Source organism: Pygoscelis adeliae, unplaced genomic scaffold (genome assembly GCF_000699105.1).
Source record: "Pygoscelis adeliae isolate BGI_AS28 unplaced genomic scaffold, ASM69910v1 Scaffold298, whole genome shotgun sequence".
NCBI lineage: Eukaryota > Metazoa > Chordata > Aves > Sphenisciformes > Spheniscidae > Pygoscelis > Pygoscelis adeliae.
This window is the reverse complement of record NW_008825303.1, coordinates 3047432-3068268: the sequence shown is the minus strand read 5'-3', so window position 1 is coordinate 3068268 and position 20837 is coordinate 3047432. Positions and strand designations below refer to the sequence as shown.

General features: G+C 38.3%; 1 protein-coding gene across 1 annotated transcript in view; it reads left to right on the top strand.

Moving 5' to 3' along the window:
- SCAPER (S-phase cyclin A-associated protein in the ER) overlaps positions 1-20837 on the top strand; it is a 258080-nt gene that overhangs the window by 167468 nt on the left and 69775 nt on the right. The window contains exons 22-23 of the mRNA XM_009330071.1: positions 1145-1210; positions 11803-11929. Of these exons, the coding sequence (XP_009328346.1) occupies positions 1145-1210; positions 11803-11929 (193 nt within the window). The remainder of the gene's footprint in view (positions 1-1144; positions 1211-11802; positions 11930-20837) is intronic.

Below are 20837 nucleotides of genomic sequence, written 5' to 3'. Positions count from 1 at the left end.
CCCCCTTCTGTCCTGAGGGGCTTTTGGCACTTTCCTCTGGGGCTTGTTATGGGTGCTCTTGGTAGAGACAGACAGATCACATACCTAATCACAGATTTAGTCGAGCATGCCAGTTAAGTTTCCTTTGGGTGTGTGTACAGTTTTTCTGAAGAATTTTCCAAGCCATGAATGATGTTGTCCCTTGTTCATCTGAGAACACAACCTCAAGAGGCTTGATCTCCCTGAAGTCCCTAGAGATCCGTGTTGCATCTGTGAAGTCTTCATTTCAGAATAAAAATTTAAAGAGCAATTTTAACGGATCAAATGTTTTTAATAGCTAAATGCTTTTGCTGCCTGCTGGATGTTTCTTCATCACAGGGCCCTGTCTCTGAGAATTGAATTTTTCTGCATCACCCTAGTGTCTGGATTAGTTTTACTTTGTGTGTGTATGGGTTATAAAAGGTTACAGAATTACTACTGTGCACCCTGTTTTGGTTGATGAGCTGGTGATGACTTTCACTGGTTGGCACAGGCTGGCTGGAGTCAAAACAAGCAGTGGAAAAAAAAGGCTTGTCTCCCTCCATACTTTTTTGGCATATGGCCAGCGTAAACAATACTTTTAAGGGACTAAAGAGGTTTGTGTTTCTATTTCCAGCAGTAAAACAGTCATTCATGGAGGTGTTTACTTCTATGCTGTATGCCTAACAGGGTTCATTATGTTACAATACAGTCATTTACATAAAAAATACTCCTGTACCTGTAAATATAACAAATTATTTATATGTTTATTATAATCTCTGTAGTGATCTTCTGATCTGCACTATGTGTCTAAATTACTAATATTTTCATCAGATGAATGTGATAATTTTATAATAAGCAGTAGGTTACTGCAGTTGTATATATCACTTGCACCATTTTTTACCATTTGGAAAGTCACTTAAATACACCACTTGTGTACGGATGTTACTCTAAAGTAGTCATATTAATCACAAATTGTTAATGGCCAATAGTTAAGCGTTAGTATGGATTATGACAGGGCAGAATTGACAGAAATGCCGTGCATTACTATGAAATAGAAAAAACCCAAAGGTTAGATTATCTCGCTGGTAATACATACTGCATGCTTTAGACAATAGTCAATAATAATTAATATTTTCTTCTCCAGGGCAAAGGAATATGAGAGTTTGATGGAAGCAAAAAATGCTGTCTCTGATTCCCCATTTAAAGCCAAGTAAGCATTTAACTTTACATATTTTAGACATACACTTTTTTTCCCCCTCTGTCTATAGCAGAATTGCTTCTGAAATTTCTGGTGGAGCAAGTGTGATAAGGTTCCCACTCAATATGGGGATATTGCCATCTTGAATTACAGATTGGTTTCTAATACCAAAGGTCAGACCTTTTAAATGCAATTTTTTCTGAAGGCACTGCATATCTTAAACCATGTAAGATGCAATAGTAAAGAGAACATATGCTCATCTTTGTCTTACCTGGAAGCAAGAAGGTTCCAGCTTTGTACTTCAAGACTGATGGTGAAAATTCAGCACTTGGAATTCTGGGACTGAAAATCTTGTTTGGCCTCCATTTGGTCAGAAACAAAGGTTCATATGGTGAAAGCACAGGTATTTTAATGCACAGATGTCTTAATCTGGCATTGAGCTTTTTAAAGACTAGACCTTTTTATTGTCTAGGATAAGACACAGATGAAAACAGTTGGATGGTAAGATTAAAACGAGACCTATTATCACTCCTATCCTCCTCCTTAGTTTGAAACTGAAAATTGCTCAGCTTTTGCTTTCTGATTCCATTGAAACTGGTTGGCAAAAGATGCAGAACATTTGGATTTCCAAAAAGCTTTTGATAAGGTCTAGCACCAAAGATTTTAAAAGAAACTATATAGCTGTAGCATAAGTGGAAATCAGTTTAAAAAACTGAAAAGAAGTGGAGTGTATATGTGATCAGTCCTTGCAGAATAGGGAGGTTACCGATAGAGTTCTGCAGTCCTGTGATGTTCAACATATTCACAAGTGACTTGGAAAAAAAGGGCAAGCAGTGAAGTGACACAGTTTGATGATGATGCAAAAATATTCAGGATAGTAGGGACAAGAGCTGATACTGAATGATAATTTTGAAGAGAGTGAGTGACTCGGCAGTAAAATGGCAGGTGAAATCCAGCGTATATTAAGTGCTCTACAATGGAGGGGGAAGGCAGAACTCAATTATATCTTCACATACAAAGTGTGGGCTTTGAACTTACAGAAGTGATAGGTAGTTCCAAGGAAATGTCAGCTCAGTACTCTTAGCAGTTAAAGGCAATCCTTTGTTAAAATTATTTAGAGAGGCACAAAAACAGAACAAAGAATGTCATTATGTACAAATGCCTGGGTTATCTACATCTTTTGAATACTACGTGCAGTTCTGGTTCTTCATCTCAGAACGGATATGCTAGAGTTGTTAAAGGTTCAGAGAGAGCAGGAAAGGAAATCAGTAATAATTTCTGGTATAACTTCTGTATTAGAGATTAAGTAAACTAGCACTTCTCATTCTGGAGAAAAGCGTGATAATGGGAGAAGGTTTTAATGGGGATATGTTAGAGAGATCTGTGAGGTCATAAATGGCATGGAAAAGATGGGTGTTGATTGTTTGCTATCCTTCCTGGTATCAGAATGAGGGAGCACAGAATGAAGACGGAGCCAGGTTCAAAAGAAACCAAAGACAGTGATTCTTAATGCAGCATATAATTAGAGGTATGGAAATCACGCAGATGCTAAAAGTTTACCTGCAGTTCTAGGAAACTACATCCAACCCAAGAGATTCCTAAACTGAAAATGGCGATGAGAAACGGATTAGTGAAGAGGATTGTGCATGCTTGTCCTGTTCTTAATGCTTCTGAGACATCCATTTACAGTTTATTGTTAAACAGGGTAGTGGGCAGATGGCATGCCTTTCTTATAGTTGTGCTCATGAAGTCTGTGGCAGGTCAGTCAAGAGGCTGTGGTGTCTCAACAGCTGGATTCAAATACCTTCATCCTAAAATTACGACTACTTTCCAGGCTGGGGATATTTGTCTTCAGACTGAGGTAGTAACCTGTACCAGATCCTGTATGTTTTGTGGTTGCTTCTATCACTCCTAAATTGCTGCTATACTTGAAGGTAGCATTTTTTTTATCAGTTACTGTTGGTTAAGATGTTCAGATCCTTGCTGTTAGGCTTCCTTGGTTGGATATACAACTAGCCTGTATGCCTTACCTTTCATGTAGTCTTTTCAATAGTGTGAAAACCTGCCGCTGAATCTCAGTATGTATTTTAAAATCATAAAAATCCATCACTGAGGTTTGACATAAGAAAATGAAACATCTCCACCAGATGGCACACCTGCGTAAACACATTGGGGAAGAAGGTTCTGTTGTTGGCTTCGTTTCTTAGTAATCAGCACTTCAATTTTCAAGATTAGTTTCATGGCAGATAAAGACTTTTAGATTTGTAGCTTCTGTGTTTTGCTTTTCTTTGCTACCAGAAAATAAAAAATTAGGGTCTAGTTGTCAGAAAGTAGAAATGTGGGGCCTTTGAGTGACTGAAAATACTGAGAAGCTGTAGTGCTTCCACTTCAGTTTCTTTCTGACTTCTGATTATCAGTGATGTAATTTGGTCAGTTGTGTCTCAATTGCAGTGCAGCAGAAACTCAGATTTTTTTTTTTTTGTAATCTCTTGACTGATCCTGAATTTACCATTTTAATTTCTCTTTACTTAATGAAATGCTAGTGTGCTTCAGGCAGAATCTTCTGTTCCATCTGCTTTCTTATTTTCCTCCTTTACTGCCTCTGTTAGGGCTGTACCCTTTTAGATGTGAACTAGCGTGATGGCCACTGTGTAGCTCACTTGTCATCACAGATCTTCTGGGAGATTTCTTTTGCAGTCTTCATGTAGAAATCTAGTGATCTAGCTGATGCTTACATCTAAATTTTTAGAGCATAGTTTCAGATATAGTTATTATTTCCAAAATTACACAACTTTTTACCTACCATCTGGGCTCAAATGTTTGCAGGCTTCTTTGATATCGAGGGGGTAGTGATGGGAGCACTAGTATGAACCGACTTTTTAAGAAGAAACAGAGGACTGAGTCAACCAGAAGCCCAGTTTATTTCTATTAAAACTTGTTTACACAATACATTAAAAAAATTGAAGAAGGATAGGGAAGGGTAGTTTTCTCTCTCTCTTTAAAGGAAAGGATGAGAGGACAAGAAATTTCATGAGGCAAGAGTTTTAGCCCAGACCATATCTGTTTACATGGAAAAACATATACTTAATACAGAAAAAATTAATAGGAAAACACCTTTTTAACAGAAGTAAGTACAGGATCCCATTTAACCAAGAACAGTAGGAAGAAGAATCAGCTGAAAGAAACAAACAGATCTCCACTGAAACATTATTACATTAGGAAGCTATGAAAATAGTTAGACTATTGCCTTTTTAGCGGGAACACAATGTACTGTGCTATGAGCTAATATTAACTGCTGCTGTACCTGGCTGAGAGAGAGCAAACTCTTGCCAATACTAGGAGTCTTAACAGCTATCCGACACACGCTCTCAGGAGATCCGCAAAGTTATTGAGAGAAGTCATGTCACAGAATGAAGTGGGTAAAAAGTGAGAGTGCTAAATGTGTTCTTTGTGTCAAAACAAAAGCCAATACTTTTTGTTTGTTCCTGAGGAAGGTTTGAGGTATTCACATTGGAGTGGAAGTGTACTAATGAACAGAAAATACTTTTTAACTTAGTGGGCTGTGGAATTTAAAAATGAAAAAGTTTTTTTAAAATTCCATTTAAAATGTGACACAATTGGTAGATGTATTTATTTGCTTAACAGAAGTGAATGTGTTTTAGAATGAAATCATTAAATATAACTTACGCTTCCTTGCTTACGCCACATTTGTTTACTCCCTCCTCTCCTCCCAAATCGATTGTGTCTTTGCAAACAACTAAAACCATTTATGGAATGCAATTTCTTATCTGATTTTAGTTCTTAGTCACGTTGTCAGTTGTTACAGAAAAAAGACAGAACCCAGAATTAGTCTTTGGCAGGTAAAAAGCCTTTTTAGATCACCTTTAAGATTAAGCCACCTTAATATTATGAGACCACTGATTTCCTGCTACAGCTGATGGATTGTTTCAGTAGTTCTTGTTAGTTTACGGTTTGCAGATTTATAAAACCTTTTGCACTAAGGAAGCACTGATCCGAGTGCTTTCTAAGCTTTACATTGGTAATAAACTAATATCAGTAAGCAGACAGGGTTGATCCTGCTTTGGTAGACATGGTATGTATACCTTTTTCAGTTTCAGAGTACTGAATCTGATTCCTGAGTGGGATTGTGAAAGGTTTTAAGTAGTTCTTTTTAAGAAGATGTTTGTTACAGATTTTTTTTCTTTTTAGTATCTATTAAAAAAATTGTGTCCTGTAATGTGCGAGGGGCGGAATAATTCCAAATACTGCCTTATTTAGTAGGTATTTTGCTCTCTGAACTATTTCATGTGGTGAGAGGGACTTTCAAGGAAAAGAACTACATACGTTCTCACCTGGGGGCAGCCAGTCTGTTGCTCCCTGGCCTCTCTCCACTGTGCATTAACTGGTTGGTCACTGGTGGCACTTAGGTCATTTGATAAATGCTGGTGGACTCTTGATGGATTTGTAGTATTAATTCGTATTCTCTGAGAACTGATCTGAATGAAATTATTTCGTGTCCAGTCTGTTAAGTTAGCCTATCAAAAGGTGTGTCAGTGATGTTTTTTCTGTTTACAGCATTCTCTAGTGTCCATCATTTTTAAAAGGAAGGAAAATGTTTTCACAAAGTCAGTGTTCTTTACATGTACTTAGTATCTTCTAATCCAAAGGCCATATATTTCAGTGTTAAAGCAATCTGCAGGTAGCAAAGTGTAATTGTCATCCTTTAATACAAGCAGGGAAAGTAAGGTAATGAAAGATTGCCATATGCCTAAAGGGAGTTAGCAGGATTGCAGGACAAAAAAATGTAACTCCCTAGCCTAATACTTTAGCCAGTCTCTCCTCATGCAAGAAGGAATTGGGTTTTTTAACTTTTTTTTTACTTTCCCCTTTTTTTTTTTAAACTATGTAAAGGGACATTTCAGATAGTATGGAAATGGGAACGACTATTATCCTGAAAAAGGACTGCAGCACAAAAAAGGAAGAGTTAGGAAATGAAAAATTATTTCCTGTAAGAGTCTGCTGGAGAAAAGATGGGAATGTAGTGTGAAGTTTGTTCTTACAGAGGCCCAAAGCTAAATGCCTTTAACAATACAGTTCTTTCTTATTTTCCCTATGGTGTATCAGTGCATTCACAAGATAAACTTACCTTATAGGTTTTCTTGGTGTAGTAGGATAGGGTCCATTTAGACCAGTTATAAGGTATTATACCAAAATACTGATTACTGGGAAAAAATCAGATACTCTCTGAAGCTGGAAGTATTTGTGCAAAATTCAGTTTCCAAACAGCTATGTGAACTATAGAAGAGCCGAAGTATAAATAAAATAAAATTAAATTAAACTTAAATACCTGCTTTATGATTGGGTGGAGAGTAGATTTCATCTGCAGAGAATTGCTAGGGCATTCTTACAGGTATTCAAATAAATTCAGAAAATTTATAGGAACTTTTCATCATGTTTCAGGCAGGTTCCATTTCAAAAACTAAAGAAGGTGTGTGAAGCTGCAGATTTAGATGTTTCATGTCCAGCGGTGTTTGGGACTATGTCAAGATGTAGAATGGTGTTTTCCATTGTGCACCTAGAGCGATCAGAGTATGCCACGTGTGCCACCGTGTGTATTAATTTTACTGCAGGGGGTCAAACTGCAGGCAGTACAGAATAGTGCAGGGGCTGTACGTTGCTTTAAGAGGATACAGCATAACTCCCTGTTTCAGGCCGGGCAGGAACTGCCACAGACTTTCTCAGTTCTCTCCAGGCACAGGCTGCATCAGGAAGAATTGGGGCTGTGTGGCTGGCTGGCATCTGGCCGCCCTAGGCAGGAACGTACGGGAGGAGTAACTGCTCCTTCCGTACAGGAACTGCACAGCATCCAGCGCTCTGCCAAGTCGTACTAATACTTCCTTGCATACATTCAGTGTACAGCCAAGAAATCATGGATTTAAATGTGGAAGTGCTGAAATACATTGATGTTACTATTTCAAGGCTTTTTTTCTAGACATGAAATGTGGCCTGTAAATATTAACAGATCTCTTTCCTTTAGCTTATAAAATATATTAAACCTGCTAAAAATACTTAGCCCACGCTAAAAAGAAACCCTTAATTCATACAATACTTTGTTTTAATTGTGTTTATGTATTTGCTATATAAACCTTTAATATGAATATCCCTCATTTTCCCATTTGCAGTGCAAAAAGATCAGATAATGTATTTGTATTTGCTGAACATACTATTTATTAAAGTTTATGTTATGCTAACATTCCAAGACCAATCCGTGCCTTGTGTCCTTTATGATATTTCTTCTGCATTTTGAATTATCTGTTTGTGGGCAATACTAAAATCTTAATTAGTGAGATGTAAATAACTTTAGATAAAAAGACATTAACTTTCCCTTTTATTTAGCCCAGTAAATTTTCAGTTATTTATCATTCCCTGTACAGCATAGTAAGCATTGGAGGAATGCAAATTCGAGGACAGAAGGAAGATTAAATAATTGTTTGATTGAAATGTTTGGATTTGGACTCAACAGTATTTCCATGTAGTCGCTGGATCAGGTGTTGATACCATGCTTTATTAATCTACAGTTCATACAAAGAGTGTACAAGGAGTACAGTACGTACAGAGTTCTCTCTTTCCAAATCCGTTCATAGCAATGATAAATTCTATATCCAAGCACAAGTCAACTTGCATAGATTTCTAGTCCTTTGAAACAGTCCTAAAATTATTCTTATTTCTCTGACACTGCCAGGAAGTCATTTGTGCTGGTTTTGGCTGGGATAGAGTTAATTTTCTTCCCAGTAGCTAGTACAGGCCTATATTTTGGATTTGCGCTGAACACAGTGTTGATAACACAGGGATGTTTTCGTTGCTGCTGAGCAGTGCTGACACACAGTTAAGGCTTTTTCTGCCTCTCACCCCCCCACCCCACAGTCAAGGCCTCTTCTGCCTCTCACCCCCCCACACCGGCGAGCAGGCTGGGGGGGCACAAGAAGCTGGGAGGGGACACAGCCGGGACAGCTGACCCCAACTGCCCAAAGGGAGATTCCACACCATGTGACGTCATGCTCAGCATATAAAGCTGGGGGAAGAAGGAGGAAGCGGGGGACGTTCAGAGTGATGGCGTTTGTCTTCCCAAGTAACTGTTACGTGTGATGGAGCCCTGCTTTCCTGGAGATGGCTGAACACCTGCCTGCCCATGGGAAGTAGTGAATGAATTCCTTGTTTTGCTTCGCTTGTGTGCGCGGCTTTTGCTTTCCCTATTAAACTGTCTTTATCTCAACCCACGAGTTTTCTCACTTTTACTCTTCTGATTCTCTCCCCCATCCCACTGTGGGGGGGAGTGAGCGAGCAGCTGGGTGGTGCTTAGTTGCCGGCTGGGGTTAAACCACGACATCAGTATAAAGGATATTAAAATAATTTCTCCAAGGTTCAGTTGGTGGAAGGAGGGAGTTTTTATTTCCCTTTTCTTCCCCATGTGATCGCATAGCATATGTTACCTTTTTTTGGCAGATGACCAACATACAGTAGGGTATGAGGATGTAAGAGGTAATTCTTTAATGTGGCAGAACTGAAAATTTATTCTTCGTGTTTCTTACTGTATGATGCTGAACACACAATTAAAAAGCTTGAATTTTGGTAAAAGTGTCCAGAAAGACTTTTAGCCAAAACAGAAAGCTGGAAGCTTTTCCTTGAGAGTTAATGTGTTGTACAGCTTTTTTTTTTTTTTTTTTAAACTAAGGACAGAAACTGAACGTGACGTTTAACTTGCGTCGCATCTTTATAGACTGAAGAGAAAGAAAGGGAATTTGTCAACACAAGTTGACAATGTAATATAGTTATTTTCTATTTGAGTCCTTGTGAGCAGTGTTTTGATAAACCTTACACACTTTGTATGCTGATGCCTGATGTAGATTAGGAAAGTTCCTTTCTTTAGCCTCTGTGGTTAATCCTGGTTGAATTCCATTCCTCTGATGTTAAATGAAGCAAATGGAAACCCATCTTGCTGTCTTCTGTCAGATCAAGTTACGATATAGCATGGTGGGCTTTTTTCAGTGCTTTATATATGCTTTAATCATGGAATTTGGGTAGATGTTTCGAAGAGAGAAAGTCTTTATTTTTGCTTAATGAGCTAGGATATTGCCAAAGCAATAGCCATTCTAAATCACGTTCTGTGAGAATACCTGAAATACTCTGCTTCTAGATCAACTTCCTGGGCTGCAGCAATTCAGCTTTTCATTGGTGCTGCGATCCACTCCTTACGCTCAGCAGAGTTAGTGGTCATCTGATTCACTGTCCCAAGTCCTGCAATTATTTGTGTTTTGACTTTTAGTTTTCTTTCCCTTTTTAGCTTGTGGCTTACTTAGTTAGACAGAGGTTTCCTCCAACCTCATTTTTCACAGAGGAAATAGCAGTGCAGAAAATCTCATCAGGATGTAACCTCCCTTTATTTTTCTTGTCATAGAAAAATCCTGGCTGAATATTAGTAGATTCAGCTGACCAGATGATAAGAAGTCCAGGACTCAAAATTCTGCAAATCATTTTTGTTTGTACTTTAAAAACATATAGGTATCGTCAGTCTCTTGAAAACTTTTAACAAAGTTCTTAATTTTTTCAAAGAAAAGGTACAGAGTACCGGTTTCCTATTGACTAAGTGGAAACTCTCTATTCTTGCCTGTTGTGGTTTAACCCGGCAGGCAGCCAAACACCACACAGCCGTTTGCTCACTGCCTCCACTGCAGTGGGATGGGGGAGAGAATCGGGGGAAAAAAGAAGTAGAACTCGTGGGTTGAGATAAAGACAGTTTAATAGGACAGAAAAGGAAGGGAAAATAATAATAATATTGATAAAAGACTATGCAAAATAAGTGATGCACAACGCAATTGCTCACCACCCGCCGACCGATGCCCAGCCAGTTCCCGAGCAGCGGTCACCCCTCCCCCGGCCAACTCCCCCCAGTTTATATCCCGAGCATGACGTCCCATGGTATGGAATATCCCTTTGGCCAGTTTGGGTCAGCTGTCCTGGCTGTGCCCCCTCCCAGCTTCTCGCTGGCAGGGCAGGAGAAGCCCAAAAGTCCTTGACTAGTGTAAGCACCACTTAGCAACAACTAAAACATCGGTGTGTTATCGTTATTCTCACGCTAAATCCAAAACACAGCACTGTACCAGCTTCTAGGAAGAAAACTAACTCTAACCTAACTAAAACTAACTAACTAACCAGGACATTGCCCCAAATGAATATTCTGATTTATTTTTTTTTTATACATGTGACTGTTGTGGTACATTCCCCAGCCATTCCGTCTCCTTTCTTGCCACTCAGAGGCTAGTTAATGTGATTTTCTCTTTGCTATTACTCTGTGGTCACTTTGTGAATGCTTTCTGGCCCTTTTACACTGAGGATCTCCCATTTTATGATAAGCATTGATACCCTTCCCCTCTTTTTTCCTTCCTATAGAGCTATGTTTGCTTCTAGTCACAACGGTATTTCTCCCACTCATCCTGCTCAATTACCAGCTTCGTCCCACTTTCAGTACAAATTGCTCAACAGATCAAACCAAAGGTCCACCAAACGCTGAGCCTGTCATTAAGAGCAGCCAGTAGCAGGTATTAAGGCAATGGTTGACAAATACATGGCAAGTACCAAATGATACTTCCTCCCTACTTCTCTCAGTCTCCAGTCAAGGGACTCTGTTTAGCATTTGTATCATCTGCCTTAAGGCATCTACAGATGTAGAAGTCTACATCTGAGCTAGTTACTGACTTCATATTCAGGGCAAAAAAAGATACATTATGAGTGTCTTTTGACTGTTTTATTTTAGACCTTAGGATGAGATGAATGGTGCCTTGGTACTGCATATTTCTTTTCACTGCCTAGCAGGAGAGCATAGGTGAATAGCCCAGATGTAGATGTGTAAAGTTGAAATGAATCCTAACACACGTGTGTCTACATCTCTCCCACCTCTGCATTTTGGCTTCATTACTGACCCTCATTAGTAAAATGCCCTTTCTGAGGTAGTCTGCAAAGTCACTACTTTTCACATACTCAAATAACCCTATAGAGCCATTTCTTTTATGATGCCTATAAGAAATTAGCCAAGTAGTCTGCTGTTCTGTTTCTCTTACTCATCTCAAGAGTGAACTACTTGGCTAGGTGGGCGAAAAGGGTTGAATGATGAAAGAAAAGGGTGATGAAACCATGTTGAAAATTAAGATGGCAAAAACTAACAGGATAAGCTGTGGAGGGAGAATAGGGACATAAACTCTATTGAACAACAACAGAAACAAACATGTAGCTAATAAAGAAACACCTGTATGGCTGTACTGTTCACACCATTTCTATGCCATTTCCCTGAAAAAGTAGATAGTGAAATGTCATAGACACTCTAAGCTGCCTGTATCTCCTTGCTGTGCTACATATTTTACATGCTGTTCAGTATAGATGGTAATAACTTTTACACAGATTTTCATGATTGCTTTATTAAAATTCAGTTAGCGTTTCATTACAAAGATGGAAGTTTATGTAAACTGCGTAACTGTAATGTTAATGTAATAATGTAAAAATGAGGAGAGTTTTTGCTTTAACTGCTCTTTGTTTTCTGTTTAATGTTGAAGGTTACAGCGATTAGCAAAAGACCTTTTAAAGCACCTCCAAATGCAGGATAGCTGTTCGTTGGGGAACAACAAGGTTTCTGCTCTGGACAGGACTTTAGGAGAGATCTCTCGTATTCTGGAAAAAGAGGTATTGTGACTGTTACTGTGTAACTTACGATTAACCTATAAACTGTGTTGCCCTCAAAAATCATCAGTTTGGATTTGGGAGTGTTTTAAACATGTATTGATAAATACATGACTTCTGTGTAACAAGCAGTGTCTGCTATTACATTTTTCTGTGGTGGTTGCAGCAGTGGATGCTTTTATTTAGACATCAGATTTTATATAGACAGTTTTGCAGAAGTGCTGAAAACATACTTGACTGATGCTGGATCATCTGGATAATGACAAGCTGTACTTCCACTGTATCTTCATTAGGATTGTCTTTAACCTGGGCCATTTCAGTCATCTAATTTATAGTGCATACCCGCCAACTTACAATAAGGGGCCAAAAGAGTTAGCAGAGAACAGAGGAAAGAATTGGAGCCAGCTTTACTGTCACAGCCACCATGTTGTGGTGTTATGGCTGAGTTTTGAAGGAGCACAAATCTGTTGAGTTTTCCTGGAGTACAACAAAGCCTGTATTTTTTTGGGTAGGTCTTTGATGAAGGATGAAGGTATGATGTGCATACACATGGGATATTTCTATGTTTTGAATTTTTTAAGTGCAGTGTTTGTAGAGCATGTTTTGATTTATGGTAAATGTTAGATTTTTTTAATTGCTAGCATAGCATTTGCATCTTTTTTACTGTTTCATCATGGTCAGTCTGCTGCCACAGTGCTTTGTGTCTTCTAATGCATTTTTTTTCTCTATTAGGACCACGGTATTTAGTTTTCAGCTGGACCATTATGTACTGTTCTCTCTCTAACCATTAGAAAATACTTCTTTCATATCCGTAATCAAGAAATCATGAAAATTATTTCTGAGAGAAACCAAATTAATGAAATCTGGGGAGGGGGTTGCATCATTGTGGTTCAGAGTTGGTGTCTGTGAAGACGAGAGCTCTGCTTGATGCTTTTCACAGCTTAGTCAGTGTGGAACACAATTGTTAGTATCACATGCTTTTAAATACTAAACGCTGCCTGGGATGCATAGGGTTCTGCCATGTATTCTATTAGTTGCTTTGAGCTGCTGATCAAGTTTAATAGCATTTTTGAAAGAGTTGTAGCATTTTCAAATTTTGCAATGTTTGTGTTAACAAATTAATTTTTCAATAATTTATTTCAAAATATAGAAAACATGTTGTTGCATGAAGACTATAAAAAGATGTATCTGTTTTGAAAGTTATCTAAATAATTACTGGAAACTATTACCGGGAAGTGGTGTTGTATCCAGCCTTTCATCAGTAGATGTTTTCTGAGATTTTTTTTTTTTGAATGAGACATGAATTGCAGCTGAATGTTAACCATTAATTGTTCATAACGTTTTACTGCTTGTTGAGTCTGTAGTAGGGAAGTAAAAGATAAATTTGATAGTATTAATAGGCATGCATTGTTTTGTTGTTGATTTGGGTTTTTACCCCCAAAACATTACTCTACCACTGAAGAAGTGTTATTATATCTGAGTGTCCTAATCAATAAGGTCAAGAAAGATTGATTTCAATAGCTGTCACTGTGTTTACGGCACAGATCGTACATAGTCATTTATAGAAGTGGATAGTAATTCTCTTGTTAACTTGCAAGTCAAGAAATCAGCAGACACATCTTACATGTCAATGGGCAGTGAAAAGAATCTTGATGGTGTCAGTCATCGACTGAGAGGAGGAGACTAACACTGTTAATTGAATTTCCCTGGAGAGCATAAAAATATACCATAATGTGGCGGGAGGAATGAGGGAGTGGGAACCACACAGGCTGTCAGTGTGTGTGAGCTGATAACATTGATTTACCCTTGCTAATGGCCTGGGTTGAATAAAGAATTGCCCTGAGGGAGGACAGAGTTCACTACAATAGATCCTTGCCACTTACTAGAAATTCTTCAGGCTCAGAAGAAGTCATGCAAAAGTATTGTAAAATAAAATTGATCCAAAAAACCCTCTTTTCAGTCACACTGTGAAACACTGGATTTTTCTTTTGTTAATAGTTTACACTGACTGAAAAATGTATTTATACAGTCTCACCAGGGAAATAAAGATTTGTTTTAAAAACCATGAAATAAAAATGCTGAGCTGCTGTTGGTAACAGTAAATAAGAAAAATAAATACCATTAAATTTCTCAACAGAAGGAAAGGTTATTCAGCTCATTAGAAATTCCATGACTGTACTAAAACAGCATTAAAGGGTGGGAGTGTATTCTTTATGCAGACTTGAATCACAAAAAATCCACATACAAAAGATTGGCAGCCCTGTCTCACTGGGTTTTGCCTTCAGGTAGAATCGAATCAGACTAAAAATTCCTCTTTGGACTTAGTCTTCATCTGTTGTGTTTCATAGTAACGAATAAGGCTTTTTCTCACTTCTGGACTTCTTTTATAACATGAGAATGTTCTAGGATGAGGCATGCCGTGATTATTGTTTTGATTAAACTTGATTTTGTTTTGCATGCCTTCCTGGTTTGCTGGACATAAGCAGAGTCTGCACTTGGGGCCAAGTGATTTCACCAATATAGCACGAAGAGTTTGTTTAATGTAAACTAAAAAGTTTTTGTAACGGCATATCCTCTAGATAGTCAGATTTGAGAAATCTGTCTCTTGGGCAAAGATACATCTTAACCACTGTATTTTTGAAGTCCTGTCTGTTTATTGTAGCACCTTACCGGCTTCTCATTAACACAGAATTCATAGGCCGCTGCCGCCGGTTCCCCATGCAATGCAGCAAAATCGACAACTTTCACTTTGAATCCAGTGCATGATTTGAGTGCTAATAAACGAAAGAGGAGTTGCGTTGCTTTGCTTCAAGTGGTTGTTGGATCTCCAGGCACTTCTTGATGTGTCCACGTTGGCTTGCTTGGATGAAACTCCACAACCACTAGAAGTATTGCACCCTATGCCAGAAAAATATTTGCAAGTAAGCAAGCTGAAGTGCAGGTTTTGAGGATCTGACAAGGAGTATGGCCATTAATTGCATACAGCCTGTGGTATGCAATGTTTAATTAAACATAAAAGGTGCTATAAAGTCATAAACCACAACGTTGTTCTAGTTTTAAATAGATTTGTACCCCTCAGGTCATGTGTCCTTGCTTCTGCTAGTAACGTCAAGCGGGAGGTGCAAATCCAGATGGTGTTGTATACACCTGGTATGCTGTCTCCAAGATGTATCTACAACACGTACTGCTAGGGTGCTGGTTTGGGTGTGCTCCAGATTATTGGAAGGCAGTCCTTGGGTTTTGGACATAGTCTCTCATCCTTTCTGGCAGAAATCCTGGAAGGAAGTTGTATTCACTTTCACCTCTACTTTGTTTAAAAGCATATTAAAAAAACACACACACACAGACACAACAGCAAAATGCATGCAAATGTTACCAAAAAGCCCTGGCCTGATGTTGGCAGATTGTCATATGGGACTCTTCAAGCTCTTAATAAGATCTGGTAACGCTCAGTTTAAGATCTCCTGCGAATGGGCCTTTGATGCTAAAAGAAAAACTCATGTACCCTCTTAAAGAAGGCAGAGCTGATGTTTGAAACTGCAGGGCTAAAGCAGTTTTTCTGCCACAGTTCTTTTGATTTTATATGTGTTCATTCTTTGATGGGACTAATTTTACACATCCATTACCAAGGGCAGCAGTGTGTTTCAGATGTGCAAGGAATCCCAGATTAACTGCTCACATTTGACTTGAGCACTGATACAGAAATGTCTTGTAATAGGAAACACTTTCAGAAATCAGTATATTTAAAGCTGTGTATCCTATTAGTGTCGCTACAGGTACAGTTTTAAGTTGCTTATGCTTATATCATCTATTTCCCTCAATGTATAGAGGTGAGATTTACTGATTTAAAAAAAAACAAACCCACAACATTTTCTACTGCATAGACATTAGACGTTACACTGACTGAAGTACGTATATTTCCAAGGCTATGAACCTGACCCGGGTCAGAGGTTACTGCCTCTCATATGGTCATCCTTAGACTTGCTGACAGAACATCACTTCCCCGAAGTTCTTCCTAAAATTTGTTTTTAGGGGTTTTTTTGGGGGGTCCAGGCTTTAAAAGTCCTACTTTTAAATGTTTAAAGTATTCTAGGTGATTTTGATAGGTCTGGGCTAGGCAGAGATGACAGACACCATTCTTCTGAGGAATGTGGCAGGTTGCTACCTTCAATAAGGAGGACGGTGACAAGCAGCTGAGGGCAGTACCCTTTTCACCTGGCTCAGCTGCAGCTAAAACACTGCAGTTAAATCACTTTAGTTAAATTTGGACAATACTTACATGTGACATCTCGTCCTTCTGACTGGGAGTATGACACAGAGATTCAATGTGATCATGAGGGAACCTCATGATTTTTGGAATCCAAGTGCAGCAGTTAATCCCCTTAACTGGAATTATTTTTATATGATGTTTCTTATCAGACCACTAGTTTGAAAAAGATCTTCATCACAACACAAGTTGTAAGATTCCTTTAACTAAGTGATTTGATTGAAAATCTTACAGATGTGCTCCTGAGGAGAGGGCTGCAGCCACAGGGGAAGGATAGGGGTTTTATAAAGGTCCCAGCCTAAGCAAACATTACAGCTGAAGCTCAGGTGTCTGCCACAAGGCACAAAGCCCTAACAAACAAGATTTCACTGGTTCTGATGTTCATAAAACTTGCTATGATTTTGTACAATTTTGAGGGTAGCTGTGTCCCTGATCTCCTTCAGGCTCTCTAGGTGCTGTAAAAAATCTCAGTAAATAATAGTGAGTGCAAATTAAGTTGTTAAAGTGTGGAAGTAAAGTGGAACCAGAAGAATAGAAGAGGAGGCTTTTAATAAATTGGGCCATGGTGCTTATAGTTATTTACCAGCTCTCTTCATACAAATCTAAAACTAGCTGCTTTTCAGTAGGCTGTTTTAAGATACTTATTTTTATTACTAATTCAGAATAGTATTCTTACTGGAAACAGATTTCAGGGGAAAAATGTTACTTCCTTAGAAAAGGTGTAATTTTTTAACTGAAAATTGTGTGAATCTGAGCTATTAATTGACTGCAGTGTTTTAATACTTCTTAAAAAAAGGGATCTCGATGCTTATGACCTCTAAAAAGTGCTCTCTCAGTGACCATTAATGGTTTGTTTTGTGTCAGGCAATGTTTTTGGGTTTGTGATTTTTAGATAGGTTTTTCAGCCTTCTGCTTCAGCAGTCGTGATGTCAGTTATTTACATTTCAGCAAAATGTTTGTCGTAGCTTTCAAATACATGGGGACTGTAGACAGACAGTGTTTATCCCATTGTAAAGACTGTCAGAAATGGTTGGCTTTAACAACACAGTCAGGCCCAGTATTTATGTTTTATTCTCTAAACTGTCAGGCCCATTGGGTATGGTGACCATAGTGTGTGAAGATTAATAGGCCAGTTTTTGGAAGGCACACGGAATTGCCTGGCTGGCTATGCCTGATTTTTTTTTTTTTTCCCCTCCTCCAATAATACAAACTCTGAATCATCAGAAACTGAAACAGTAAAATTAAAAACTGCCAAAGAACTAAGGTATGGAAGAAATGCCATGCTAAATGGAACACGTGTAAGCTTTTGTACCGTTCATGATAACTTTCTTCAAAAGTCTCTACAGACATTTAAAATTGCCCCTCTGTGTGTGTGTGTGTATAACCATATATATGATATGCGTATATACAGACAAAATAGATTTTAGAAGCACATACCCTGCTATAAATACTCAGTATTGTTACTTATTTAAGTATAGTTAAAAATACAGTGGGATTTGTGATTCCCAAACTCATGCATTTGATTCTGGTGCTGCAGAAATTTGTGAAGCTGGCTCAAGCACCTAGGTAGCTGCATATTTCTAGTGTAGCAGGGTAGTGTAGCCATCAAAGAGAGTGTTGAAAAGACGCTGAATTTAATGGCTGGATTTTATTTTTCAGAAGAACAGAATTCTGGACCAGCTGAAAGGCAATGATGTATCTTTAAGCTTTCCTTGACTTGCTATTGATTATATTTGAACTGGATATGGCATTATTGCTCCACATAATTTTTGTTGTTTTGAATGAGTGTCAGACAAGTTACTGTAATTTGATATCACACTCTTGAAGGAAGTTTGAATTCGTAAGCTAAGCAAGAGTGACATAAATAGGTAGTGCATATTGTGCTAGGTGATGTCACTGGAAAAAATCAGACTAGCTTTAAAGCACACAGGCCATAGCTTGAGGTTTGTGGCTTCTATTTCATAATGGAAGAAAACAGTCAAGATGAATTAGAAGCAGCAAATTTTAAACCTAAATTTTGGCTGAAAACAATTGATCCAAGTTTAACTTAGTTCTGTTAATCAGCTAGACCCCTTAGAGGCAAGGATGATCAGTATCTTGAAGAAAGCAGGAGTGTTAGGAGACAGAGCAATGATTCAGTAATCTTTTCAAAATGAATAATTTTTGTCTTTGGAGCATTGAAGAGTCAGCTGAGAATAAGACGGTGACAAAAATCTGTGGTCCTAAAAAAAACTGTGATGATTTTTTTTCCACACAAAATTATTTTGGTTGGCTTTTATGTAGGAGAAGGAAGAGGTGGAGAGAGGAAGACAATGCTAGATGAGTTTAGGAGTTGTGAATAGAACAGATGCCTCATTTCAGTAGCAGAGCATTTCTGTAGGCAAGCTACAGTCACTAGGTCAGTGTTAAGGATACCTACACCTCTAGAAGAAACCCAGCATAGAGTCTGGTACATGGATTCATTGAGGGCTGGAGAAATCACAGGAGGTGTCAGCTTATCTGTCACCCTCTTACTAAATCAGAAAAAGCATCATAGGGCATTATATATGAAAAAGGGTGAAAATTACTGTTTTAGTGAATTTACCTAAGTCATGGACTAGTGGCTTTACCCAAATTATAGCCACATTGTATATACATGCATACACACACAGGCACTTTATCTGTATCTTATTTGACACACTCAACCGACTATTGTATATAGCCTCACAACTGATGCATTTCTCAGTCTTAACTGAAGCTTTAAAAAGTTACTTAACATTTATGTTTAAGCATTAGTATAGTAATGAAAAGCTTGGTCAAGATGCCAAACTTTTATAGGCACATTTGTGATTGAGAGGTGTTCCTTGACAGGGTGATTTCTGTGATGCGGCCCACTTCTGTTTTCTTGTTTACTTAATATCTCCCATTTCTCCACTAGAGGACACTACTGGCAGAAACAACAGCATGTCCTTTTAATCCTTAGAACTAATAAGTCTATTTAGAAGTCAGATTTTTGGGGGGGAATAAAAAGCTTATGTAAGCATTTTAATTTGGTTAATACTGATATGACTTCTAAGGCCAAAGGTATTACCCGCTAAATTAATTTGCGTGTTAATTCTCAAAGTTCTGTGTTTAGTTATGGCTATGTTCAGGACAGGCTTTAAAATATTGTTGATTTTTGTACTGGACAAAGAGGCCCCAGTTTTGTTCAATTTGAGTATTCCTGTTGGAGCATGCCTTCATCTTTCTGACATCAGGTTCAGCCAATTCTGTGGCACTTCATGTGCCAATGGTGCTTCGAAATTACACAGCTTTTTTTCCTACTGAGCTTCTAATAGCAGCATATCTCCTAGTTTTGGTGCGTTAGGATATTTACATAGGTAATCAGTATATATCCTGTCAAGACTTAAATGTGCAATTATACAGAATGTTCTATGGGAAAAAATAGAAGTACACACGTGCACAGTTTTCATGTTAAAAAAAAAAAAAAGTAGCCACATGCCCACAGTTAAATAGGCATATTTATGAGCCACTGTTGTTTGTGCTATCTACATTTTATACTAATCTGTAGTGCAGATCGGGGTGGCCAGTCTTTAGTGCTCGAGCATCAGTTCAGCTTGGCTGCGGTGGCAGGAGTGTCACGGGACCAGCAGCAGGGCTGACCTCTGGCAGCAGCTGGCAAGGCAAATTCATGACTGTGGATGAAAACAAGCTGGCGAAGGCCCCTGAGCCCCCCATCAGTCCTGCGCCCTTTCCACCTCCACCCTTGCAACGGTGCGGTGGGACCCTGCGGAGTCGTTGATACTGTCATGTTGTAACCTACTGCCTTTCTTTTGTATACATGATATGTGTCTTTTGGCTCTTAGCCATATGAAAATTTTGATACATAGTGCATTGGTTTACACCAAAAAGCCTTCTTTTGTATTGGGCAGTGGGCATTTTGCAGCCAAAGTGTTTAAAAATAAAGACTCACACATTATCTTAACTGAGCTTTCATCAATGTTTTGGGGTTTTGTTCTTTCTGAAAGTAGTTGCTACTCTTTTTTTTTTTATAGGTAATCCAAAGTTATAACTTTAAGCTTCATTTTAGCTAAACATATGATGTATTTCTATATGAAGAATGGATTATTTTTTTAATCTATCAGTTTTTCAGCTTTGGATACTACTGCAGTAGCCAGTTCCAGAGCTACAGTTGTGTCACGTGAAGGGAAGTCATTAATCAAATGTAAAGCTGAATTATAACAGTTTAAAAAGGATTTAAAGGCAAAATCCAAACTTTGTGAAGTGTGTTGAATTGCAAAACTTAAAAATAAGTCTGTTTTACCAGCTAAAACTAGAATTCAGGCCTTTGGAACTCTCTATTTTACTACCAAAAATCTAATAATTTTGCTAACGCAGAAGGTAACAGTGAATTCTGTATTTATGCTTCCTTTGTTGCAAGTGTTAATCTAGTCTTTACCTGTTCTTAGGAAAGTACAGAACCTGAGTTCAGAGCATGAACTCAGGAACTGATGAAGCAGGTATAATTGATGGAAAATCTGAGATGGAAGTAACCCTCAAAATTATTTCACTTTTTTCAGCCCTTTAACTGGGAGATAAGGGATTTTTAATGTATGCATGTTCAGCACTGAGTGCCAATGATGCACAGTGCCAGTAAAACAGGTT